The sequence below is a fragment of the Myiozetetes cayanensis genome, unplaced genomic scaffold (genome assembly GCF_022539395.1).
Source record: "Myiozetetes cayanensis isolate MyiCay16 unplaced genomic scaffold, myiCay2020 scf2-11, whole genome shotgun sequence".
In the NCBI taxonomy this organism is placed as follows: Eukaryota; Metazoa; Chordata; class Aves; order Passeriformes; family Tyrannidae; genus Myiozetetes; species Myiozetetes cayanensis.
Window position 1 is genome coordinate 13,819,350 of NW_026087411.1, and position 23,500 is coordinate 13,842,849.

Below are 23,500 nucleotides of genomic sequence, written 5' to 3' on the forward strand. Positions count from 1 at the left end.
CAATTCCTGCTACAGTTGGCAGATTTCTCCCTTTTAATTTTATGGGGCCTAAAGTAGCATTTAACCACCCATGCGGTAAATAATGCAGGATTAGAAATATTTAGTGTTTTGTTTCCCTTTGAAGAGTACCAATCCATCAACCCCCAAATATTTTAAAAACATTTTCCACATTCTAGTAATATTTAATATGATTCACTAAAACATCCTATGTAAATGAAGTTGTTTTTGTGAAACAAAAACCCCACCAAGTTAAACCCTAAAGAAAACATACATATGCATCACTGATATAGGGGAATTAATTCTATAAAGATATCAGTTTGTGTTCAAAGAAAACTTGAATAAATGCTTCAGAGTTTTTAAACTTTGTAATAGTCAAATTATACATAGTATTTACTCTCAATAACCTGATAAAATATAGTTTAATGTTCTGTCTGTTCTCCTGAACAAGGCATAACAATGTATTTTGTAACATTTATGCCTCCCCCCTCATTTTTATGCAGTCATTTCCTATCTTTTGCTTAAATGCTGTATTTTACTGCATGGTGAAAGAGAGCTTAGGGTTACTTCTAAGAAGTAATTTTCTTAAAGTTCTTTTAGGTACTGCAAATAGTCCTAAATTGCCTCAGACCTACACCAACAATTAGATTCCAGATTTTTAAGAAACACAAACAAAAGAGAAAAGCATTATGGCAACAAAATCTCAATGGCCATGTACGTGCTTTCTTTTTCATAGCATAACAGTGTGACACAAAAAGGTTTTTCCCCAGTTTGACCTTACTCTACAGAAAATAAAAATGCAACCTACTGTAAACCTACTGTATCTGCTTAAGTCTCTGTAAAATTAGGCTTTAAACCTAAGCAATCCAGTGGAAAGGGGTCAGGGGGAAAGGGAAACAGGACACATTTTATCTAATACTCTTTAAAGTGAATTTCAGAAGTGTTTATAGCTGGACAGTTGCAACAGAGTATTCCCATCAGCTGGCAGTAAGGAAAAATTACTGCCTAAATAAACAATTTTCACTTCTCTGAACTGAGGACAGGCTTCTTCCTTGACCTTTAAAATCATAGTTTCATACTTGTGAATGCAGGTTTTAAAATCAGTTGTCAAAGGGACCATCTAAAGTTAGTAGTGAGAAAAGGAAAAACTATCCACAGCAAAAATCTGGTCAGAAGCAAGTAAGAGTTTGGTGAGTCAAACTGCAAGGGGCAGAGTGGAACAGACTTTGAGCAGCTATCAAAACTGTTGCAATGGTTACAATGGTTATACTCTGCTTTGAAAATAAGCTAAAAAAGCAGTTGCTATGTCCCAGCTGAAGGGACAGTAATTAATAGGCAAGGACCAATACACTCTTGAACCACTCCAACTGGAAGTGCTGATGTTAATAAACCTTTTCTTGTAGTCCTCCTTATTCCTATATATGATATGTAATTTGGTAACTGCACAAAGAGTTTAAGTACATGCAAAACAAAGATCATTATGCTTTTGAAAACATCATACCAACATTTTATGTAGGGTTTTCCCAAAACGTCAGGAGACCACTAAACAAAGGAACTTTGAGTTTTCCTCTGACTCACCTCACAACTCACAGCCTTATTAATTTACTGATTGTCTTCAGGAAATGACCTTTCCATTCTAGGATTGATTATTACCATTTATTTAAAGTTAGCATTGCTGCCTCTGATACTGGATAAACGTGATTAAGAAAGCATTCACTTCTAATAGATCTTCAAATGGAATGACTTGCAGAAACACATTAAACAAAACATATTTCTATAAAGAAAAGTTTCTGCATTCAGTTATGTGCTTATTTGCTGTAAATACCACTATAAAAACTATCAGATAACTATCAGAAGAGGCAGTCCCTGAGAAGTTGTGAGTCCCTTTTCTTCTTCTTTAAACTACATAGTCAATACACATTTGTTTTTCTTATTTCAAGAAACAAAATAGTAGCAAAAAAGCAATTTTCCTGCTAAGTCACAAGTAGTTTAGGCTACAAGTGTGCTTTGCTCCACTCCTTTATGACTATATTTAACAGTCTAAAGAACACTGTCTTTACATCTGACTAACTAAAGTCACAGCAATCAGAAAGAATGGCAAAGGAGTACCTCTCCATCCCCATATTCTTTCTCACATTGGAAAAGAAGTAGAATAATTTTCTTTGCCAATTCAACTTCAACACAATGCATTGTGTATGTTTCCTACTTTATTTTCTGTTCTCTATTTTGAAGTAATTTGATATATGTATTTTCACGATGAATTGCTGGAGAGAACAGTAAAGATCAAGTTTAATTCAATATTTTTACAGCTACCTCTAAATCTGGATATGAGACATATGAACTCAGATTGTATACATAAGCTTCCAGCATTTTAAATTGGAGTTTGTATTTTTGCTTTTGTTATAAATTAAACAAGACTAAAATATTCTGATTCTCCATCATTGCCTTACAGTAGTGATTTGAAAAATAAGGTGCTAAATTATATTGATCACTTTTCACTGATGCCCCAGAGTTTTTTGGATTTTTCACTTTTGCAGATTTTAGAAGTAGTTGGGCAGTGAATGTAGCTTTTAATGCAGCTGTATTATATCCCTTACCCTGTAGCATAATGTTTACACATAAGCAGCCCTATTGTCCCATTCCATATCAATCCCTCTAAATTGCATTAGCATGTTTAGTCTTCTTTTCAAGGTAGAATTGTAGCAAAGCCTTGGCCAGAAGATACGACACAGACACAGTGACCTTCAAGCCCAGAATTTTGGAGAAGCTCCAAGGACTGTGTGTGCTGCGAAGAAGATGAAGATGAGGAAGAAGGGGTCTCAAAGACCCCAAACCCAATTCCCAAAGAGATGTGTCAGGGGGCAGAACTGGGCAGAACTGGGGGTGGACAAATCTGGGATTGGATGGATCTTATTATAAAATCATAGAACCACTGTCTGAGGGGCAGCACATCACATGTACTCCTCTGGCCTCAGGCCTAATCAAAGGACCCGCTCTCTTTATCTTGTCTTATACACTAAATTGGCTTGGGCTCTTTTTCTCTGTGCTCTCTTAAGGCAACATCACACAAGGATTTTTTTCAATATGTATTACACAAAGTAATGCTAGAACAGAACTAGTGAACAAAACAAATGAGTGCACCTGACTATAAACAGTGATTCTATCTTCCAATAAATCTCAAAGGCCACTTAGTAGATCTGTCTAGAGATAGGCAGAGTACTCCTATTGGAATCTAAAGTGCCAGTTTTCCCTATACATGGCCACCATATGAAATGCACCTGAAAAAAACAGAGGGACTATTTTCAAGTTGTTCTGTCTATCTGTAGCCCTCATTCTCCCACACCCCCTATTTAAGGCAAAAAGACAGAAGTTTTCTATGGAGTGGAAAACCTACATATGTGAATGAGTTATTATGGTTTGAATTAGAAAGAAACTTTCAACTGTTTAGGAGCCATATCTGATCTTGTACTTGCTTTCAGTTAAAAATACTGAACAACGTGCCAGCTGAAATCACTGTCATGATTTACTTGACATTTATGATGTTGTTACAGCATAAATGAGATGTTGCTCATAAGATAAGCCACGGTATCTCTGCAAGTGTTCCTTCCCTATTACACGTGTTTTTCTGTCTATTCTCAGCACTAAATGATCAACTCCCCCATCAAGCTCAATACAAGTAAGTACAACTCCTAACTTAACTCTGGATGCAAGATGCTGTTGTGTATTGTTTTTCATCACTTCTTCGAATCACTGCTATTGAGGCATTAAGAAATTTCTAAAAGAGATACAACTGAGTGAAATTTTTGCAGAAAAGGTACTAAGAAAAGCTACATTTAGGGATTTAGGGACAAATTCTGTTAGAATTGCACTAAAACATAAACCATCAAAGAACCAACAGGGACTTAGGAAGTCAAAAAAAGCAAATTCAAAATGTCTGCGGAAGAAACATTTCATGCAGTCACGCATTAGAAAGTGGGATTTTTTTGATAAGCAGCAGAACACAAAAGGAATAATTATGCTGCCTCATATTTTGAGGTCAGAGGTTTTTAAAATCATATTATCTGTAAAGACTGCTATGAAATATATTAAATATGTTTTCAATGCAGACATTAACTGAAAAATGAGAGATATCATAACATTACCTGTCCTCATTTAAAATCAGCTTAAGTGAAATTGTAGATGACTATCATTTGAGCAGTTGGGTTGAGGTGAATTACAAGGAATACTGCTTAGACTAACAGTTCACAGCACTTGTCACCATGAATAAACCACAAAATGCATTTAAAAAACTAAGCAGTGCATTTGGCATTTCTAAGACTAGTGCTGGAGGGCAACTATTTCGCTGAAGTGGGATGCTGGTTTTGACACTATACTTGAAGGTCCAAGAAGAGGCTAAGTCACCACATTCACTTTAGCTAGACAGAAGCTAATCTTTTATATTTTAAGGGTATGTTTTGATCATCACAGCAGGTAAACTATCTCAAGAAAAACCACTGTGAGCTTTGCGGCACAGCGTCTCTCTGAGTGATTACACCTACAAGATATCTTCATTTTGCTGATAAAGTACAATTGTTATCTCTAAGAGATGTTAATCACCTGATACATTCAAACTATTTTTTTCTTGATAGTCATAGAGTTTGTAAGAATGAAACCAGGACTCTACACTCTAATTTACAAGGCAAGTGGTATAGAAGAAAGAATAAAACCCACACATGCTCACCTTTACCAGTTAGTTCCTTTACAACTATTAGAAACCAGTTGAGTATTTCTCTATTTTAATTATGGTAGAGGGTTTTTACACATATGTAATGGAACTAATAACAAAACTGAGCAAACTTAGATGTCACGTAATCTAAACATCTATTATTTGAGTTACTTGTAACTCCTACTTGGCTAATGAACTGCAGCTTCTTTACAGAGAGGGTGATCAGGTTTGGAACGGCCTGCCCAGAGAGGTGGTGGATTCACCATCCCTGGAAGTTTTTAAAAAGAGATTGGACATGGCTCTTAGTGCCATGATATAGTAATTAGAGTTGGATCAGGGGTTGGACTTGATGATCTTGGAGGTCTTTTCCAACCCAATCTATTCTATGATTCTATGAGACAGAAATGCTGTGGTATTATTTGTGCCTGTTTACTGGTTTGATGATCAAAGATTTTCATTAGACAATTTCAGGTGACACAAAAATCACTGTCAGTTAAAGCAAACATAGGTTGTAAGGCAGGCGTTAATAAACCATTCAGGTCTTATAAGTGATGAGTAGAAATCAAAACCCTTCATAACAAAATGACATCTATACTGACAAACCTCATATATTAATTCTAGTGCCCTGCCTTGAACAATCGCAGTACAAACCAACTGTGCCTTATGTAGGGGTACCACTGTTGGTACTACTGGTGATGAAAACCACTTTGAGAAATACTGACCTACCATGAAACATGATACAGGTAAAATTATGATTTTTTTTTAATAAGTAAGTATGCTAAGCTATTATGAAAGTCACTAAGCAGCTTTACTCTTCCATCAGGTGCTTGCCATCGTAGGTGGGAGTTACATTAGGCTTGCATCAGTATAAGGAAAGATTTAGCAAAAATGCACTTGAAAATACTGAGAAAAAAAAGCTCTTACTATGCAGACCACATAGTGATGATTAAAAGGTGTAAGAACAGTGAGTAGTTCCTCCAAAAATGTTAGAGATATGAAGTTAATAACACCACAGATACTTCAACATCATCCCAAATATTTAAATTTCATTTTTGAAACCTACATTGTTTATAATGGGGTTTTGAAATCCAACTGAAGCTTCTTTTTCCCCATTTGTTCATAGAACGGTTTGGGTTTGAAAATATTTCTGATTCAAGAAATCTTAGTAAAACCCCATTACAAAAAAACCCAACAATCTACTTTTCTACTCCCTTAAAGGAAAATTCAGTTGTAGGTTTAGCAGTGTAAGGTTTCAAAGTCACCACAGATAAGTTCTTTCAGGCACTTCAGTGATACTGATTTGTTTTATCTGACTGTATACCACTCATCCAATGTAAAAAAATTCTCCCCAACACCAAATACACTTTAACTTAAGAAGCAGTGTTTTTCTAAAAGTTGCAGAGCATCCATGAAGAGTCTTATGATCAATATTGTAAAAAACAATGCCCAAATTACTCTTTAAGGAAACATTCCTTGGATCAATAGCAAGGTTTCTTACCTATTAACATTTCACTCAATTGCCAAAATATTTTGACAAGAATAAACCTCTTGCCAAGAATAAATATCTTGAAATAAATATCTTGAAATTCTTTCAAGAATAAATATCTTGACAATAACTGGCTCTTGGAGAGAACGTAGAAGCAGAAATGCTTGATTTGCTTTTACATTTTGAAAACAGTTTAAAAAAGCACGAGTGCTTAATGCATCTCCACATGTCAATAGAGTAGTAATCTGTCAACAATTTTTTTTTGAGAAAAGCTCTTTTATCTTTGAACTTTTGCAAAAGAGTCACAGGATTTGACAGAAATATCCAGACACATTCAGATAACAGGTCTTGGAAAGGCAGTTTTCTTTCTTTAAGCACATTTTGAATAATTACAACGAGGTATAGTCAAGCTCAATAGTACAACTGTGAACAAAATAAATGTATCTAGGAGTGCAAGACTTACTATGGGCTGTCTTTAATACAATGAAACAGAGCACCATGACAAAGGTGATGGATGGAAAAACTGGCAGTCAAAAAGAAGCATCTTTTTTATCGGTCATGTTTTTTGCACTTTAGTCCAGTGAAATCTCGTACCAGCTGCCAGCCCAGACAGGGAACAAAGGCAGCAAGAGAGGACACTTAAGAGTTCTCAAACAAAACGCTACAATGTCTCTCCCTGTCTCAGGGAAGAAACTGTATCTAGAACCACAGAAGGAACAGCTAAGACAGCAGCACTGATTTTTAAAACTTTTACTCATTTGTATGGAAGACTTGTGAACAAAAGTGAAATTTTTCAGTCATTGAGTACTAAGTTGGGAAAACATTCTGAAGGAAAGGAAAAAAGAGTCATGCTCTATTTTCACTAACTATAATTATTAACTCTTATTTTCTTTCCTTAAGGTTTTGTGCTCTCCCCAGGAATCTGTCTGAGAAAAGCATGAAAACCTTAATCATTTAAGGTAAAGAGTTCACTTAGTATTCTACATCAGAGAAATGAACCTTCACAGTTTCAATGCATCCAAAATGTTATATTTCGGATTTTATTCTATGAAATATCAAAGTTTCACATGCAATTTGCTGGAGAGAATAGAGATATAGTACTGGATAAGTGATATGCAAGTACATAAACATGCACAGAAAAAGACTGAAAAAAAAAGCATTCCTTCTAAGAAATCAGTGTTTTATTCATAGAACAATACTTTTAAATTGTAGAACTTTTGACTATGCCTAACATAAAAAAATTTGGGGCTTGAGACTACTTGATCAGGTCATATATAACTACAGAATTCAACCAAGCATATGCTCACATTCCCCAGACACAAACTAGGCATCCTTAGACAAGATACAATGTGTCTCTCCTAGGTAGTGTATCTTAGTAGGAAACTACCTTTTTTTATTTTGTCCCCCTTTCAAGCCTGTGAAAAGCAGCAATACAGACATCAGACTCCTCGCTGTTAGAATTAATTCACACCACAATTCTGTTCAATAAGTTGAGTCTGCAGTGTTCTTTCCTCAGGATATTAATCTTTCTAAAAGCATTCTTGCTCTTCTTCACTGTTACCATCTAATAGCAGTAATTACTTCTTGTTCTGTGTTATCAGATGTCACAGGTATTAAATGACTTTTTTTTTATCATTGGATTGAAGTACCTAAAGAAGATTTTCTTTAAGAAGCAATCACTGACAAAAGGAGGCACAAGAGCTCTGGTTTATACAGCTACATTTGCAAAGACGGATGCAGCAGATGTGCCCACAAACATAAATAGTCATTAAGGAGGTCAGAAAACTGCATCTGCAGAGCTAACTCCACATACATTCTTTATATGCACTCCTGCCTAAACATAGTGACTTAGAAGCTACATTCACATGCCAACCTTCTTGTACAAGATTATTAAATGATATATTTAATAATCAGTTATTTAGTAGATCAACTTAGATTTTTGGTACAAAGGGAACTATGATTCCATCTTTATATATGGGAGATCATGATTGGAAGACAAAATGGGCTCCTAAGGACAATCTAGAAAGCATAGCAGAAAATAAACATTAGGATTTTTTATTATATATATATGCATTCACAGTATATCTTCATCAATTGAAATTTAATCACCTTTTTACAATTTAGAGGAAAAGGCAGGTTTTGGGGTAGTTAAGCCATGTATCATCAATACCATGAAGCTAACCTATCAGTTATAATAGCTCCTATAAAATACCAGAGTGAAATTGCAATAAGCCTAGAAAATGGGCTACAAATCCCAGATATGCTCAAGCAAGCACTGAACCAAAAATAAAAATAGGTAGATAGGAAACCAAGAACTAGAGAGCATTCATCTAATTCACGACCACTAACACAGAGATCACAGGCCAAGGTTTTAAAGCATCTTATTCAGCTCCAAATGGCAATTACTGGACAGGGACTTCAATTATAAAAACCTTCCCTATCCAATAGAGTTAAATTTCATTAAGTTCCTTTCTATTCTCTCCACATATAATAACTTACATTTCTCAGAAGCACCTGATGTTGTTTAGGCAAACTAAAATTTGAAAACATGTAATATTCTCAAATAATAAAAAGCATTCATGTTGTATTATTTATTGTACTGGCCTATGTTTATTACACCTTATAAAGAATCTCCCACATGCTCTTCCTTGTCCAAACACTATCCTGATAAGAAAGGAATAAACTGTGCTACAATTAATACATTTTAATGTTTTAATTTAAAAAGTCAAATATCTCTTCCCATGCCCTCCTTTCAAGGAAAAAAAACACATAAAAATTCATTAGAAACTTATTTTAGAAAAAAGCTATGGGAAAATACAATTACTATATTGTACAAAAATGCAAGGACAATTGTAATTTTTTTACTTCACTTATAAACATTGCTCCCAGAGCTGAAGCCACTAAAAAACCCCAAACATCTCATTTGTAGTTACAGGTTTAGAAGAGGCTCAGTCCAAAGAAATATGTGAGGCCTACGACAGTTGCATCACTAAGTTGCTTTAGATTTTTTGTATACACTCCCTTCCCCTGACCACACAGATGTCAACTAAACAAAAGGGAATAAGGACACATTTTTCAAAGCAGGTTTTAGGGAGAAAAAATGTAAAATAAATCTGATTTCACTCAGTTCAAAAGAAGTACTGACAAACAGTATCCAACCCTTTCTGCCATTTGAGTACACACAAATATTTTGTTACAGAGATCTGCAGTGAGAAGAGTCAAGGTCTTTTCAAAAGGAGCAAACACACTATCAGGCAGCAGTGGCACCACAGTCTTACTGTTCCACTAACTATCTACAGCACTAGGGAACAAACATAAGAGGAACATGCTTTTTTAAAAAAACCTCTCAGAACAGTGCACATTAGCTAACAATAATGAAAACACCTACCAGGGCATTCTGGTTTCCTGAAGCCTTTTTTATGTTTCTTGCTGGCATTCCATGAAGATGACTACATCTGCTCTGGAAACCTAGGTATGAAAATAGTATGAACTGATTTAAGAATACTTCCTATACCACAGAACCAATAAAACTCACCATTACATACCAGTCTATACATATGAGTTCAGTTAAATAAAAACAACTTATTATTGTGAAACATTTTCTGGTGGAAACAAAGAGCACAGAATGGGAAAAGTGAGAGAAAGGATAAGTTGTAATGAAAATTAACCTTTCTGCAGCTATTCATACTGCCATGTTGGGTTCTATGCACAGCTGGCTGCATAAGCAGAACATACTGAACTACAGGAGGAAAGTGATTTTTGCATCACTTACAACTTCATGAGTACTATAAAACATTAAATCTGGCAAATCTGCAGAGACCAAGTCCTCAAAAACAATTCCAATCACCTAAAAAAGACGTCTTACAAAAGAATTCAATTCAGCGTGTAGAGTAGTTTAAAAGTGATTTGACCACTGCTCACATAGAATTTCAATGTGAAAGCAAATCCTTGTGGCAGAGGGAAAGTACAACAAAATTCTTTGGTAGCAAGCTGAGGTCTGACAACTTCAGTCTTTAGACAAGAGTGGGTTCCTAGCTGTAAATACAATCTAATGCTGGTAGAACTTACCATTGGTTACACTGGATCCACAGTTGTCTGAGGTGTTTTAAAGAAATAAAGGAAAAGGGTATTTTCTAAGTTACAATCTCAATCCTTGCTCTAAAAGAATCCTTGCCTCTTCTCTACAAACACTAAAGCCTGACCATAAAGCAAGGTAAAGGAGATGGTCACAGTAGTCTTCCCAGCCTTTGAATTAATGAACTTGTATAGAATCCTATACATTATCACAGAAGCCTGGAACAAAATTGATTATCTAGATTCATTTTAAATAATGCTTAATAATTCTCAATGCAAACATCGAGACAACAAATAAAGAGCAGGCTATCAAAATGAGTTATTTCACATTTTCTGACTTTTCTGATATTTGGATTTTTTTGAATGATTTCTCTCTAATGATATCTTAAAAATTAAAAAGTTCGAGGAAACAAACTGGTAACTCCAAGATCTTGTCCACATTTTATGTATCTTATATAATCCACAGATATCTTTCTACCGTACCCAAGTGATTCTACAGCTTGCATTTGCTCAATTAGCTACTTACCTCTCCTCCCTGAGCGCGACATAAGAGGGAAAGTACCAGTTAAGATACTTTCAAAGACTGGATCAGGCAATTCTCTCTCCAGTTCTGTGGAGTCTTCTTGTTCCCACCATGGAATGACTCCTGTAATTCCACATGCTCCACCAGACTCATTTTCATGAAACCAATCACTTTGCTCATCATCACCTGTGTGAGGGCAGTATCCCCAAGTCCCCCCAAAAAAGAGGGAGGAGTAGAGAAGATAAAAATTAGATGTTACCATCAATAAATACTCTGACAGGATTATTATTTCTTTTGCTTTATAGTGGTATGACAATTACTTCTATATAGCAATTCTATTTGGAAAATGTTTCTCAACAGCATGACATGCATTGCCATCAATGAAACATCATAAAATGTAATGTTTTAAAACCAATTTACAATAGTGAAAACAATAATAAACTAGTTAATCCCTTTGGCAATAACTGTGGGGAAATCCATTTAAGTTACTGCACTTTACATATTAACAAAAAACAAGCCCTAATCTCCTGCAGGGAATTAAAAGGTATAAAACTGAAACTAGTTCTTTGCAGCTGATAATGGTATATAATTAGCTTAATTTCATGATTTGTATGGCTAGTAAAAAGGGAAAACAATCACGAACAGATGTGACTAAATGAAGTTAATCTGATTAAGTTCATTTAGAAATAAGTTTTGAAAAAGTTGATTTTAAATGAAAGCTGACAGTATCATGTGATTGAGAATTATACTGCATTATACCACAAAGCTGGTCATTTTTACTGACAATATCTGTAGATGTAGTATTTAAATACTTGGATTAAAAAAAAAAGACTGAAAATCTGATCTTAAAATTAGCTTACAAACACACTGGGAACTAAAAATAAATCGTTTATTTTAAAACATGTTCTTTCATACAAAACCAGTCATTTCAGAAGACCAGAAAATATCTTCAAAAGACATGGTAAATTTCCTTTCTATGCCCCAAAAATAAATTTTAAGTACGTGCTGTATATTTTAATTCTACTTCAAACTATCTAAACCATGCCTCAACATTTCTGCATATAAATTATTTGTTTGTCATTTAGATTTTTATCTGGGGAGAAACTAAGCAACATACAAATGCAAGAATAATTAGACCCAATTTTCAAGAATAATAAAGCATTTGGGTGTAAAATTTCATTGCCACTCAATCCCATAATGGGAAAATACAAATGAAAATAATGAAAACCCAAGACAAAATTTGGGAAAAATAAAATTCAAAACACTTTCTCCAAATAAATTTTTGCAACATAAAGAATATTTGAGATCAAGCACAAGTGAAAAGTTCTGTGAACATTCAATCAGGACAGGTACTTCAAGAAAATATAGAATAATTAATAACTGGTCACTTGCAGGTGAAATCTGCAAGATCTTTATGTCTTTAATGATCACTACTGAAAGCAAAATTAGCAGAGGCTAAACAACAGGAACTTTTAGATGGAGGAAGGGAAAAACAGAGGTGAAGAGATATATAGGTCAAAATAAGGTTTAAATTTCCTTGTCTTCCTGGAGTATTTCTGGTTACTCTTGCTATTCATTCTAATCTTCACCACACTTATGACATTCACAAAGGTGTTCACCATTGATTTTATCCTCAGTTTGTTACCAGTATGGGCTCTTTGGAGGATGTCTAAGAGTACTGAAGAGGGACAGTGGTAGAAATAGAATTACACCTTTTCACTAGATTGATCTGTGGTTCAGAATGAAGTTTGAAATCCTTTGATTTGATTTTCCAAATTTTTACATAGATAAACTTTGACTGAAAATTTTGTCTTGAGAGCTCTAGACACGCTGACTAATAAGAACTATTATCAGGAACTCAAAAGTATTCTTGTTACACATATTTCATCTATGAAAGTAAGTACAGAATTCTGAAACGGCTCAAGGACAGAAGCCTGTAAGAGGTACGCAGTGCAGTCTCAGAAGAAAGCTAGAATTTAAGATCAGGTTGGTGGACTGCAGAATAAGACAAAGAGCAACTATAGAAGGAAACCAGTATCTTCCCTTTTTGCCCAATAACAGCTCTTTGGGAAAAAAAGGATAAAATTACTTTTCCTTTTTGTGCAATAGGAATATTAGTATGTTAAGCAACAATCTTTCAAGATATCTTAATTGTTATGCTACTATACACTTCCCCAAGCACTTAAGTTCATTACTGCCAAAGGCAGGCTTAAGATCTGAACCTCAGTCTTTTCCCACATGAGAGAAGAACCCAGGTCTTAAGCTTCCTTGTCTGTGCACTTTAAACAACTCTAAATTCTCTATTTGAAATCATATTATTAACTTGAGGCAAACACAAGCCTATTAGTACTATTCTTATCCAGGTGAAAGCACCCACAGGCATTTTGTTTACCAGTTGTTCTACCTTGAAGGGTGCCATTGTCAAAAGGAGTCAGGGAAGACCATTGCACTAATCATATCCTCAACTCATATATATATATAGGCTATATATATATATATATATATAGGCAATAAAACACAGGGGGCTTCCAGCCCAAGAGTTTGGTAACCAAGTACTTGGATTTTATCCTACTTAATTTGCAGCTCTCAAAAGGCAGCACAGTATCCATAGCAAATGCAATCTTACAAGAAGTAAAAATTCAAAGCAACATTTTTTACGTCAAAAGATTCACTACACTATCCTTTCCTTTTAAAAATGCTGATTCGGCACAGGACTACAGCAAGTTATCATATTTTTCCAAGGTACAGGAAAGGTAAAAAAGACCTCCAGATCTCCAGAAACTGAGCCCATCCATTCTCCTAAACACATATTTAAAGTACATCCAACTTATTTGTTTATAATGCTAATGCTTAAAGGAATTACTTCAAAGTAATTCACATTCAATTATAACTATACTGATCACAGAATCATAGCATCATAGAATGTTAAAGGGTTAGAAAATCAATTTAAGGCTCAGAAATGTCAACTTCAATCCTAAAATTTCAAGGTCAGTTTCTGGCTTAATTTATTTAGTTATTTTTAAGCTTTCCCCTCCACCCAATTATTATTTCCCTAATTTTCACTCTACATTATTGAGTCTACATATTTATCTGATTACTATTGCAAGTTAAATTACTTGCCTTCTTCTTTAGGAAGTTTTGAAAATGATTTATGTGGGCTTCTCTATGGACACAGACACCATTTGCATCACCATCATGTTCAGCAAAGCTTCAGCTCAATCTTGTTTTAGCTAAAGCAGTGCAGGATTATAACCAACCAACTTCCACTGCACACAAATAGACAGTTTTAACCCCCTTCCCAGTTTTATTTCAAAATGTCCAGACCACCTTTAACAGGAGCAGGCACACGTGCTTGCCTACAACAATCACAACATCCTCGGAGAGGCTACTGTGAAAAGAGTTGGGCATCAGCGTCCTATGAACACCACTCGATACTGTGCTGCTCTGTTATACATCAACGCGCACACAAGGAGCAGGAGCACACGGCCTGTGAATATCCTAGGATTCCACTCTCATTTCCACAGCCACTGTACCTTTTCTAGGCAAAAAACCCCCACTGCTAACAGCTGCCATAATCAATTGGAGACATCAGGAGATTCACTGTAACACATATACAGAGAGTTTCAGGAAAGCAGAAGCTTAAGTTACCCATTCACAGAGGCACAATTCATCTTGCTCTTCGTGTTCTACACAGCTACCTTGACAAAAGGTATATATATATATATATAATATAAATATTTAGGATTTCAGCTATTGAGGTCATATACAACAATTTCACGTTATTTCTTGTACACTTGAAAAAACTATAAACTTATTGGCCACAACAGTTCAAAACTGGTGTGGTTACACTTTGCATTGCACAGTCCATTTCTTTTATATATGGAGAACCATACCTGTCACCTGCAGCTACTGACAAGCTATACAAGGTCCAAATTTTTCCCACTAGAGTTCTCACTAGAATTCTTATACTGAATCAGTACTGGCTCATCTTTATAAAGGACACAGTAATGAATATGTGTTTAATCATAAAATAATGAACCGCTATCTTTAACTGCTTAGCCACATCCACAGCAGAACTCTGACATTCCCTGACCTTCTCCAATTTTAACTGTTTAACACTTTATTAACATAATATTCCTTCCTACTTGCTTAGATCTTAAAGGAAATTTCAAATGCTGCATGCCCTGATTTAACAGGTCTTAAGTCAACTTTGAATTTCCCCAAGTGTACTAATTTTACGAACTAGGAATGCAGAGTATGTTTTATTTGCTATATTCACACTATAATATTCATTAAAGAACATACTTGTAATTTGACTTTTCCCCCCCAAAACAGGGTATCTTCCACTAGTGACTGAATAAAGTTTTGTTAACATTATGTTGAAAGTTTAGTTTGTAAAGTGTCTTTGTAAAGTGCCTTAAAACTGCAGGTGATCCTACTAGTTAGGCCTATCACAGAGTTGTATTTTATGTTGCAATGTAAGACTAGACCTTTTAGTTCAGAACTTTTCTTTTAAAATTTGTCTACACCAGGCATAACACTGCTTATCATTAAAGTTTTTAATAATTGCAAAACAGACATTCATGAAAATTTCTTTAGGAATAAAAGGAAAGAGGAGGATGAGAAAGGAAAATCATAAGGACTTTCCATACATAAGCTTCAGCTGTTATTCGGGTCCTTCAATTACTTTGTTGCCAGGCTCTCCCATCTCCAAAGTATTTTGAATTATTTCCTAACTATATTAAGTCTTACCCTAAAACTGCCAAATTTGAAAACCTATGGAAAAAAATACAACTCATAAAAAGTCACTTGAGGTTTGTTAATAGTTCAGCTGCTATCTTCTTCTCTGACTGTACCTAAATGCACTAAGCATTTTCCATGATCTTTAAGCTTCTGCTGACTAACTGTTCTGGGTATGCCAAGTTTCACAAAATAAAAACATTTGGCACACTGGACCTGCAAATACTGAGTACCATTTACTTCTGCCAGAGGGTGATAGTGAGACAGGGCACAAGAAGAGAGCTGCTTCTGCCCTCTCATAAGACCTAAAGTAAGCATTTGGATAACTTGGAAAAGGAGGACAAACACGGATAGGCTCAGATGAGGACTTCATGGGAACAAAACAAATCAAACAAAAAAGCTGTGAGTACAGAAGCTCTTAAAAATGTTAGATGACACATCACATATTAGAAGTTGAACAGAGAATTTTCAAGTCTCAGCCGTTTTCTTTTATCATAGCAACTGATGACAATTAAAATGTATGTAGCACTGCCCCCAATTACAGCTAACCCTGTTTCTCTTCAATCAAATTATAAAAGTTGAAATTCTTCCTAGAGTCTGTCCACAGAAGACTACAGTTACTGTGGTGGAATTTGTTTTCATACTATTTCTGAATAAACCTGGAAAACATTAAAAGTTGCAGGGTCAGGCACTCCAAAGTTCAGAACTAAATACTCAACTGTTTAATTGACTGGTTGGTCAAATGCTCCAAGAAACTGCTGCTTTAGCCACTTTCTTGCCTAGAATGTCTGTCCCTTGGGAAGAACATGTTTTGGAAATTAATTAATGGTTTATAAGGAATATTTGTCTGCAATAAATGAGATGTGGTTCCTGATCTCAGAAACATAAAATGAACAAATGTTGCCCTGGAGAACAGGAACCTCTTGTCCTCTGCTACCCAAACTTCCAAGAGATGGCAGGCACATCATTTAAACCAAGTATTTCACTAGGTGACATTAATCAATCTCTGGTTCTCCACTTGACTTAGCAGAAACCTGAAGTCAGAAGTGCAGAAAATTTGAACTACAAATGAGGTCAAGATGCTGATGTTCTGAACATATATCCTGGAAGAGGCACATTGGGAACACAGGAATAAGAGTCTAGCTTTAAAAACAGAAAACAAAATTAGCCAGTTCTTTCCTTAATACATTTTCATCCTATCTCTTCTGGCTTTGTTTATCTCACTTAGGTTTTTTCTTTGCTTTTATCAGATTTGCTTTCTCCTTTCTTCATTCTTGTCAATTTTGTATGTGTCTCAGTTCAGCTATAAACAAATTTACAGAGATAAAATAACCTCACCTTACTTAGTAATGGGAGAACAAATTACTAGCATTTACTATGAGGGGGGAATAAGCATTATTTGAAAATAAACAATTTTGGTTTTGCAGTAGGATCTCTGATAGTACTTTAATGGAAAAGTCTTGCAAAACCAAAGCTATAATGAAGATCTAAAAGTGTCTGAGTGCCAGTGTGAAGCCAATGGTTTTCTGATCATATAAAAAAATAATTAGTTCAAAGTAGAGATTTAAAAAAATAATGTTTTATCAGGGCAATATATTTTTCAGATTTAATTACTGTTATTTTTATTTATATTTCAGTATACTATTTCAGATCTAATGCTTTCTGCTTGAAAATTGTATTCAAACTGAATCAAGATTCAAAAACCATAGAAACAAAAAATACAAACTACAGCTTTACAGTAAAGAGCCAACACTAAAAAAGGTAACATTACACCAGTGAAAGAACACTGGTGGTCACTGATCCCTCCCATTTTATCTTCCCCCAAAATATATAAGAAAAACAAAAAGCAACTGAGATGTTTTCAACCATATTTTTCAAAGATTCAAATAATTTAGTTCTGGATTTAAGGACAAACCTATTGATACAAATGTGTCAGAAGGGTACTTAAAAATGTATGCTTTGAGGAAATGTGATATGTCATGTTACACACAAATATAGAGGACAAACATTTTAAAAAATAGCAAGTCAAAAGAGAAATTCCAATGCGGAAGTAAAAGCACATCTTTTTTACTTGTCTCATACTTAAAGACTTCAGGAATTGAAATACTGAAGTTACAAGATGTATTTAAACTTTCAAAGACAGCCTAAACTCTTAAAAAAATTATGAGTTAGCACAACTGAAACCAGATACTCAGACTGGGAGGTAGTTTGTGTAGCCCAAGTCACGATTGAGCAAGGAAGGTAACACGTCTGTTTTAAGTCATCTCCCTACTGTAATGTTAAAATACAAGATAAAAACCTCAAAAAACAGAAGACCCTGAATTAGACATTAGAGAAAGAAAACAAAGAAAGAAAGAAAAAAACCCAAACATTTCTTTAACCTACATTTGTGGAATGGGCCAGGATTTTTCTTGCACCCACTCAAGTAGCCTTTAGCAAAGTGCATATGAAAATAATCTCCATTACCATTAACTTAAGATTTACAACAGAAAAGCAAATTGTAATAATTTAGGAGATTATTTTTTATCTCATTTTTGTATACTGTCAAAGACAATGAGTTGCTAGTCCATGAGTTGGGCACTAAGATGCATAATGCAGGTAAATGTCTTGCACCTAGAGATGGCAATAAAGGCTAAAGCTGATAAAACACCGACCTTATACTTCCATCCTCAATCATTTTACCATATAAAAACATGTGAGAATATTATGTGTGCTAAAGGAAAATTTTGAATCTTCACTGCATCTATGATGAAAGAAAGTTTTTTCAGATGGGAGATGTAACACAGCATCCATCTTCTAGTCTAAATCTTAGACTGCTGAAAAAGTAGTTTGCTTGAAACTACTTTTCAAACAAACTACTGAATGAAAAAGCAGTATAAAATCCTGAAATTCTGCCGTATCAATTTGGAAGAAAAGAAAGAAAAAAAAGCCACCCCAGAAACAGTATGATAAGCAGTACTACAACCAGAGTCCTGTCAGAAAATTAGAGGAACTGAGCAATTAAAACTTAGTACAGATAAATTTTTAGGGAGATGCTTAAGTTTTAAATAAGTATATCATATTAGAGAGACTACTGCTCAAGACAGCTTTTGACTGAGTCAGGCATTCAGGTAACCTTTTGATAACATGAAAAAAAGGTAAAACAGAAACCAAGCTATACTTCAACTCATTAAAACAGTAATGAAACTGAACTATAGTAATTAACCTATGAAATAACTTGTAACGCTTACAGAATTTCAACTGATGTGGTTTGAGGGGTGGAGAAGGGAAAGATTGTTTCAATACCTTGTCTTCCCTCATCATTGGTAAACAAACCAGCATCACTGCTGCTCAGACTGCTGGATTCACTGCAATAAGAGAGAGAAAGAAACAGATCAAAAGAACAATTGATCTTTCAGTCGTAAAATTTTAAGGAGACAAGGCTGTGCTCAGATTGAACTTAAGCCCAACAGAGATCGGAGAGAAAATAGGATGATTTTTTTTAATCAAACTGCAAATATCCTGGTTCCATTAACTACAAAGCGTATTATTTTTGGCACATAAAACCATGGGAATCTAATGGTACCCTGACAGTAAGCCAGATGTGACTGCAACGAGGTGCTGACACAATTGATGCATTTTATTATCTGCTTCCATCAAATGCTCACTGCTCCCTTCTTATGCTGTGCAATTCAGCTTGATCCTGGAACACCACTGCTCAATAAAATAGGAAAAGTCTCAATCAAAAGCAGACTAAGCCTTCCTTCAGCACATGAAATATAGGAGTCTGAAAATCGAATTACCTTTCTGAACATCATTTGCAAATATTCTGGAAAAGACACTGCTTAAGGTTTCATGACATATTACTCTGAGAGAATGAAAAAAGTTTATAACAAAGGTAGGCAATTAAATCAAACTAAAGGTCACCCTGAAGAAAATAAGTATGATCCATGATCATAATATTAACAAAACAAAGCAAGGTATAGTCTACTTTTGCATGACTTTCAGCATGGCCTTAAAATTAGAGTATGTGTTTACAGCACACATTGTGTATGCACACACATCTCTAAATTCAAAGACATGAATACGTATTTAGTTCTTTGCTGTATAAACATTGTTATAAACAATATTTCATGTCTCTAAACAGTAAAACAGACTGGACTTTCAATAACACAGATCACAATTTGTTGAGTTTCACATGAAACATTTTTTTGTAAACCTTTTATTTCATTTTTTATTAGAAGAGTAGCTCTTTTAAAGAAATAATATTCTCACCAAATTTAATCACATTTTACTCACACTGAGATCTAGAAGAATTTGAAAAAAAACCAAATACTTCTGTTCAGCACGCAAATTCAAGTACATGTTATAAATACTATGGGTAATTTTGATGTTGCATACAAGCCAGTCACAAGAACTTTAGGTCTGTTCACCTTCCTACACTTAAATCATATTACAATATGCATGCAGTCCTATACTTGAAAGTCAGCTGGCTCCAATTATTTTTAGCTACTTTCTAATGATAAATTATTTCTATTTCTAAACAACTAACAACACTTCCGAAAATTACTGCCTTTTAAATTTTAATGTCTCAGAAAACAAGCCTCATTTTTTAAAAGCTTGTAATATGAATTACATAAAATTAGTCTCGTTTGTGTTTAATCATAAGCATATATTTGTTTGGTTTTTTTTTCTCTGCGAGGCATCCCAACAGGATTTGAAACACAATATGGTAGCAGGCGATACAAAGAATGATTATTTTTTTAAAACACATATGTTATATAGACACAGTTCTCTGTTTGAAGATTAAGTTGTCCTAATCTTGGCTGTACCTTACCCACATTGCATAATACTTATAACTATCTTTTAAACAAAATATAATCAGAACAGACTTAAGCTCCTGCACAATTGCCCTAAGCAGAAGAAAGATGATGTTCATGCAATGAGAATGGAACCACCTTTCATGAGGGAGACCAAAACTTGAACTTTCTAATGCTGTGAATCCTTGTAACTCCCTTCTAGCAAGCGTCCCATCCTTACTTATAATTATAACATAGATGTCTTTACTTTACTTGCACAACTTTACATCATACATCTACAAGAAAAAAGTCCTTTTACATAGATTTTTCTTGTCCTTTTATTGTTTAACTGTACTTTTTAAGATGAAAGTTCAGAAATCCTTTCAACCCTGATATTTCAGCCCTTTTCCTACCAAAACTTCCAATTTTGAGAAGAGTCTCCTTCCTTTCTTTAAATAAGGTATTTTAATTGTGCAATAATTCTTCCTGAAGGACTAATCAGTGCATGAAAACATAACCACTTGAAAATTAAAAAAAAAATAAAGTTTCAGAAAAAAACCACTCAAATTAACATGTCATATTCATGGCAGCTACAGCATTCACCCTCCTCAGGCCACAGTCACATAGGGCAAGGATTACAGTCAAGATAATTGCTACATGGCAGTCATTTCACTGAATAAATTCCAAACCTCTGGAATTAATACATCAGTATCTAAGTAACATGAAAGCTGTCATGATGGAATTTATTTCCAGTTTTAATATCATTTTGCACTGTATACTGCTAATTCCTTTGCTTTGTAATGAGAATTCTGCTCCCAGCACAACTTCCATGAAAAAGAAAAAAGTCACAGACTCCTTTTAGTCCCATAAAATAGTGTATGCAAGCAAAAACTCAGAAGGAACAGCTATGCTATCCAAAAAGCTTTCAGAGCTTTATTTCTACACTGGTGGAAACAAAGAGGAAATTATTGTCACTTGCAGTTACTATTACAAACAAGCTGTCTGGTACCGTGGTTTTATATGAGACGTGGGCTTTGTCCTGTCCCCAGGAACTGCCCAGCTGCTGTGCTCCCACTGACCCCAGGCTGCTGGGTGGGTGTCTCTGAGTTTCACTGTTGCCTCTTTTCCAAAAGAGGCAATTGAGATTTCTCCTCTCTTTAGTCGACTGAAACACAAACAAGCGCCAAAGCTTGCAGGGATTAAATATCGCCTGGAACACCACACACTGCTGAATTTGGCTGAAACTGGTCAAAAGTTAAGCACTGAGGATAAGGGAGGATGAGCAAAGGACAGGTTCTGATCACAAAAATCCAATTTCCAGTGCTTAAAACAAATCTCATGGGAATTCATCTTTAGGATCATTTAGATGCTGACATTTTAAGAGTTGGAAGATTCCTAGTACTGCTCCTGAATCCTGCACTTAAAACCTCGTTATTGGTGTGTTTGGCTTTTGAACACTCACACAGACATAAAAGACTGCAAAAGAAGTGTCACTTAGCATTTTTAATGTGCACTTCAAATATGTATGTTATTTTCAAGTAATGTCATGTGTGCACGTGTATACATTGAAAACTTCTCACTAATTTTAGAACCAAGCAACTTAATTCCCATTAAAATTTATCATCTTTGTTTTGTGGGTTTTTTTAAATTCTAAAAAAGTTAATCTTTTTTTTTTTTAAATTATTGAACTATATTATTGCACACATTATTGAGAACAAAACTAGAGCAGCTTTGTGTAGTTTTTATTCTTCCTCTTCCAGCAAGTGTTGCTGAAGCACAAATCTTCTCCAAGATCCTTTATTAGTTCTCTGTATCTTGTGCAATACCATGTTCCCTTTTAACACCTCAGCTTTCACTTTCAGAACATAGTCTGCTTAAAAGAGTTTGCTGGTTCTTTCCAGTTCTTCTGGCTAAATGATCTCGGACAATAAAGGCATTACTACATTTAAGTAAAGTCAAATTAAAACAAGTTAAAATCATGCACATACAAAATATTCTGATACAGTATCACCTGCGAGGCTTAGATATGGTGGATTTCTAATCACATTATGAAATGCAACTTTTTTAATTCAGTACTTTCCAAACTTATTGGTACAGATGACCATTAGAAGAAATTCTGTCAAATGACAGAGCATCACTCAACCACGTGAATGAGCAGAAAACAGTAGGAGGATGAGAATGGTTTAAAGACCATTTAGGGGAGCCATAGGTAAGCATTCGAACTATGATTTGAGAAACTGCAGCATTTGGGGTAACAAAGCATGAAGCATTTTGAAGAGTAAGATCAACCTTTAAAACAATAACATCTCTTCTGTGAAAAAAGATATTCAGTCTGACCTGAAAGTTGCTGAGTTTGGGGAGTCTACAAGAGGATATCCTTACTGATCAATCTCCTCTCCACCCAGAAATTACCTACAGAATTTGTGAGCTGAATAACTGTTACCCTTGTAGCATAACAGAAGATCTTTTATAAATAAAAAAGTGACAAGACTATGGACATATGATAAATTATGCAATGGTTCCTAGCTTGAGGGAAATTTTTTAGGTGCCAAACTTGGAGGAATAGACTTCCAGTATCATCAAGTAAGAGAGTTTGCTAAAGGCTTCCTGACAACACACACTCGTGTATTGCATGGATGAGTTCTGCTCCAGTAATTAAGATGTTAGGAACAATGTTTAAGGCTTGGGATTAATTCAGCTTTTTCAGCTACTTATTGTTCACAGGTGAGGGACAAAGCTAGTATGTAATAAAATGACTTGGGACTTTTCTGACAATAACTGGAGTTAGTCACTTATCAACACTGTTTTTATTACAGCAACCAATCTGTCTGGTCTGGTCAAAACCCCTGGATACTCTCTGCATATCAATTCTACCTGTCCAGTAAGGAAAAGGTTTAACAGTTCAGAGATAAAATGCGTACCAAAAAGAACAGGGGCATTAGTGCTGTCAAGCAATTGATTAAAATTATATCTTCTAAAGTGTGTTTTTCTTGTTGACACTTCTGCATTCAGAACCAGGCACATGGAATAAACATAATCAAGCTTACCGGGCCCTGCAGTTAACATCCCTTGTGTATGGTGGAAAAATGACTTATTCCTTACTGTGTTGTCAAAATAGTACTTTGGAAACAATTACCATTGTAGTATGACTGCTGTCTGGAATGGATGGATGAGGTGTACTGCCAAAGGGTCATCAT

General features: G+C 34.9%; 1 protein-coding gene across 1 annotated transcript in view; it reads right to left on the minus strand.

Moving 5' to 3' along the window:
- GPATCH2 (G-patch domain containing 2) overlaps positions 1-23,500 on the minus strand; it is a 120,694-nt gene that overhangs the window by 87,155 nt on the left and 10,039 nt on the right. The window contains exons 3-5 of the mRNA XM_050315168.1: positions 18,811-18,872; positions 10,789-10,971; positions 9,577-9,656 (exon numbers count right to left, since the gene is read on the minus strand). Coding sequence (XP_050171125.1) covers positions 9,577-9,656; positions 10,789-10,971; positions 18,811-18,872 — 325 coding nt within the window. The remainder of the gene's footprint in view (positions 1-9,576; positions 9,657-10,788; positions 10,972-18,810; positions 18,873-23,500) is intronic.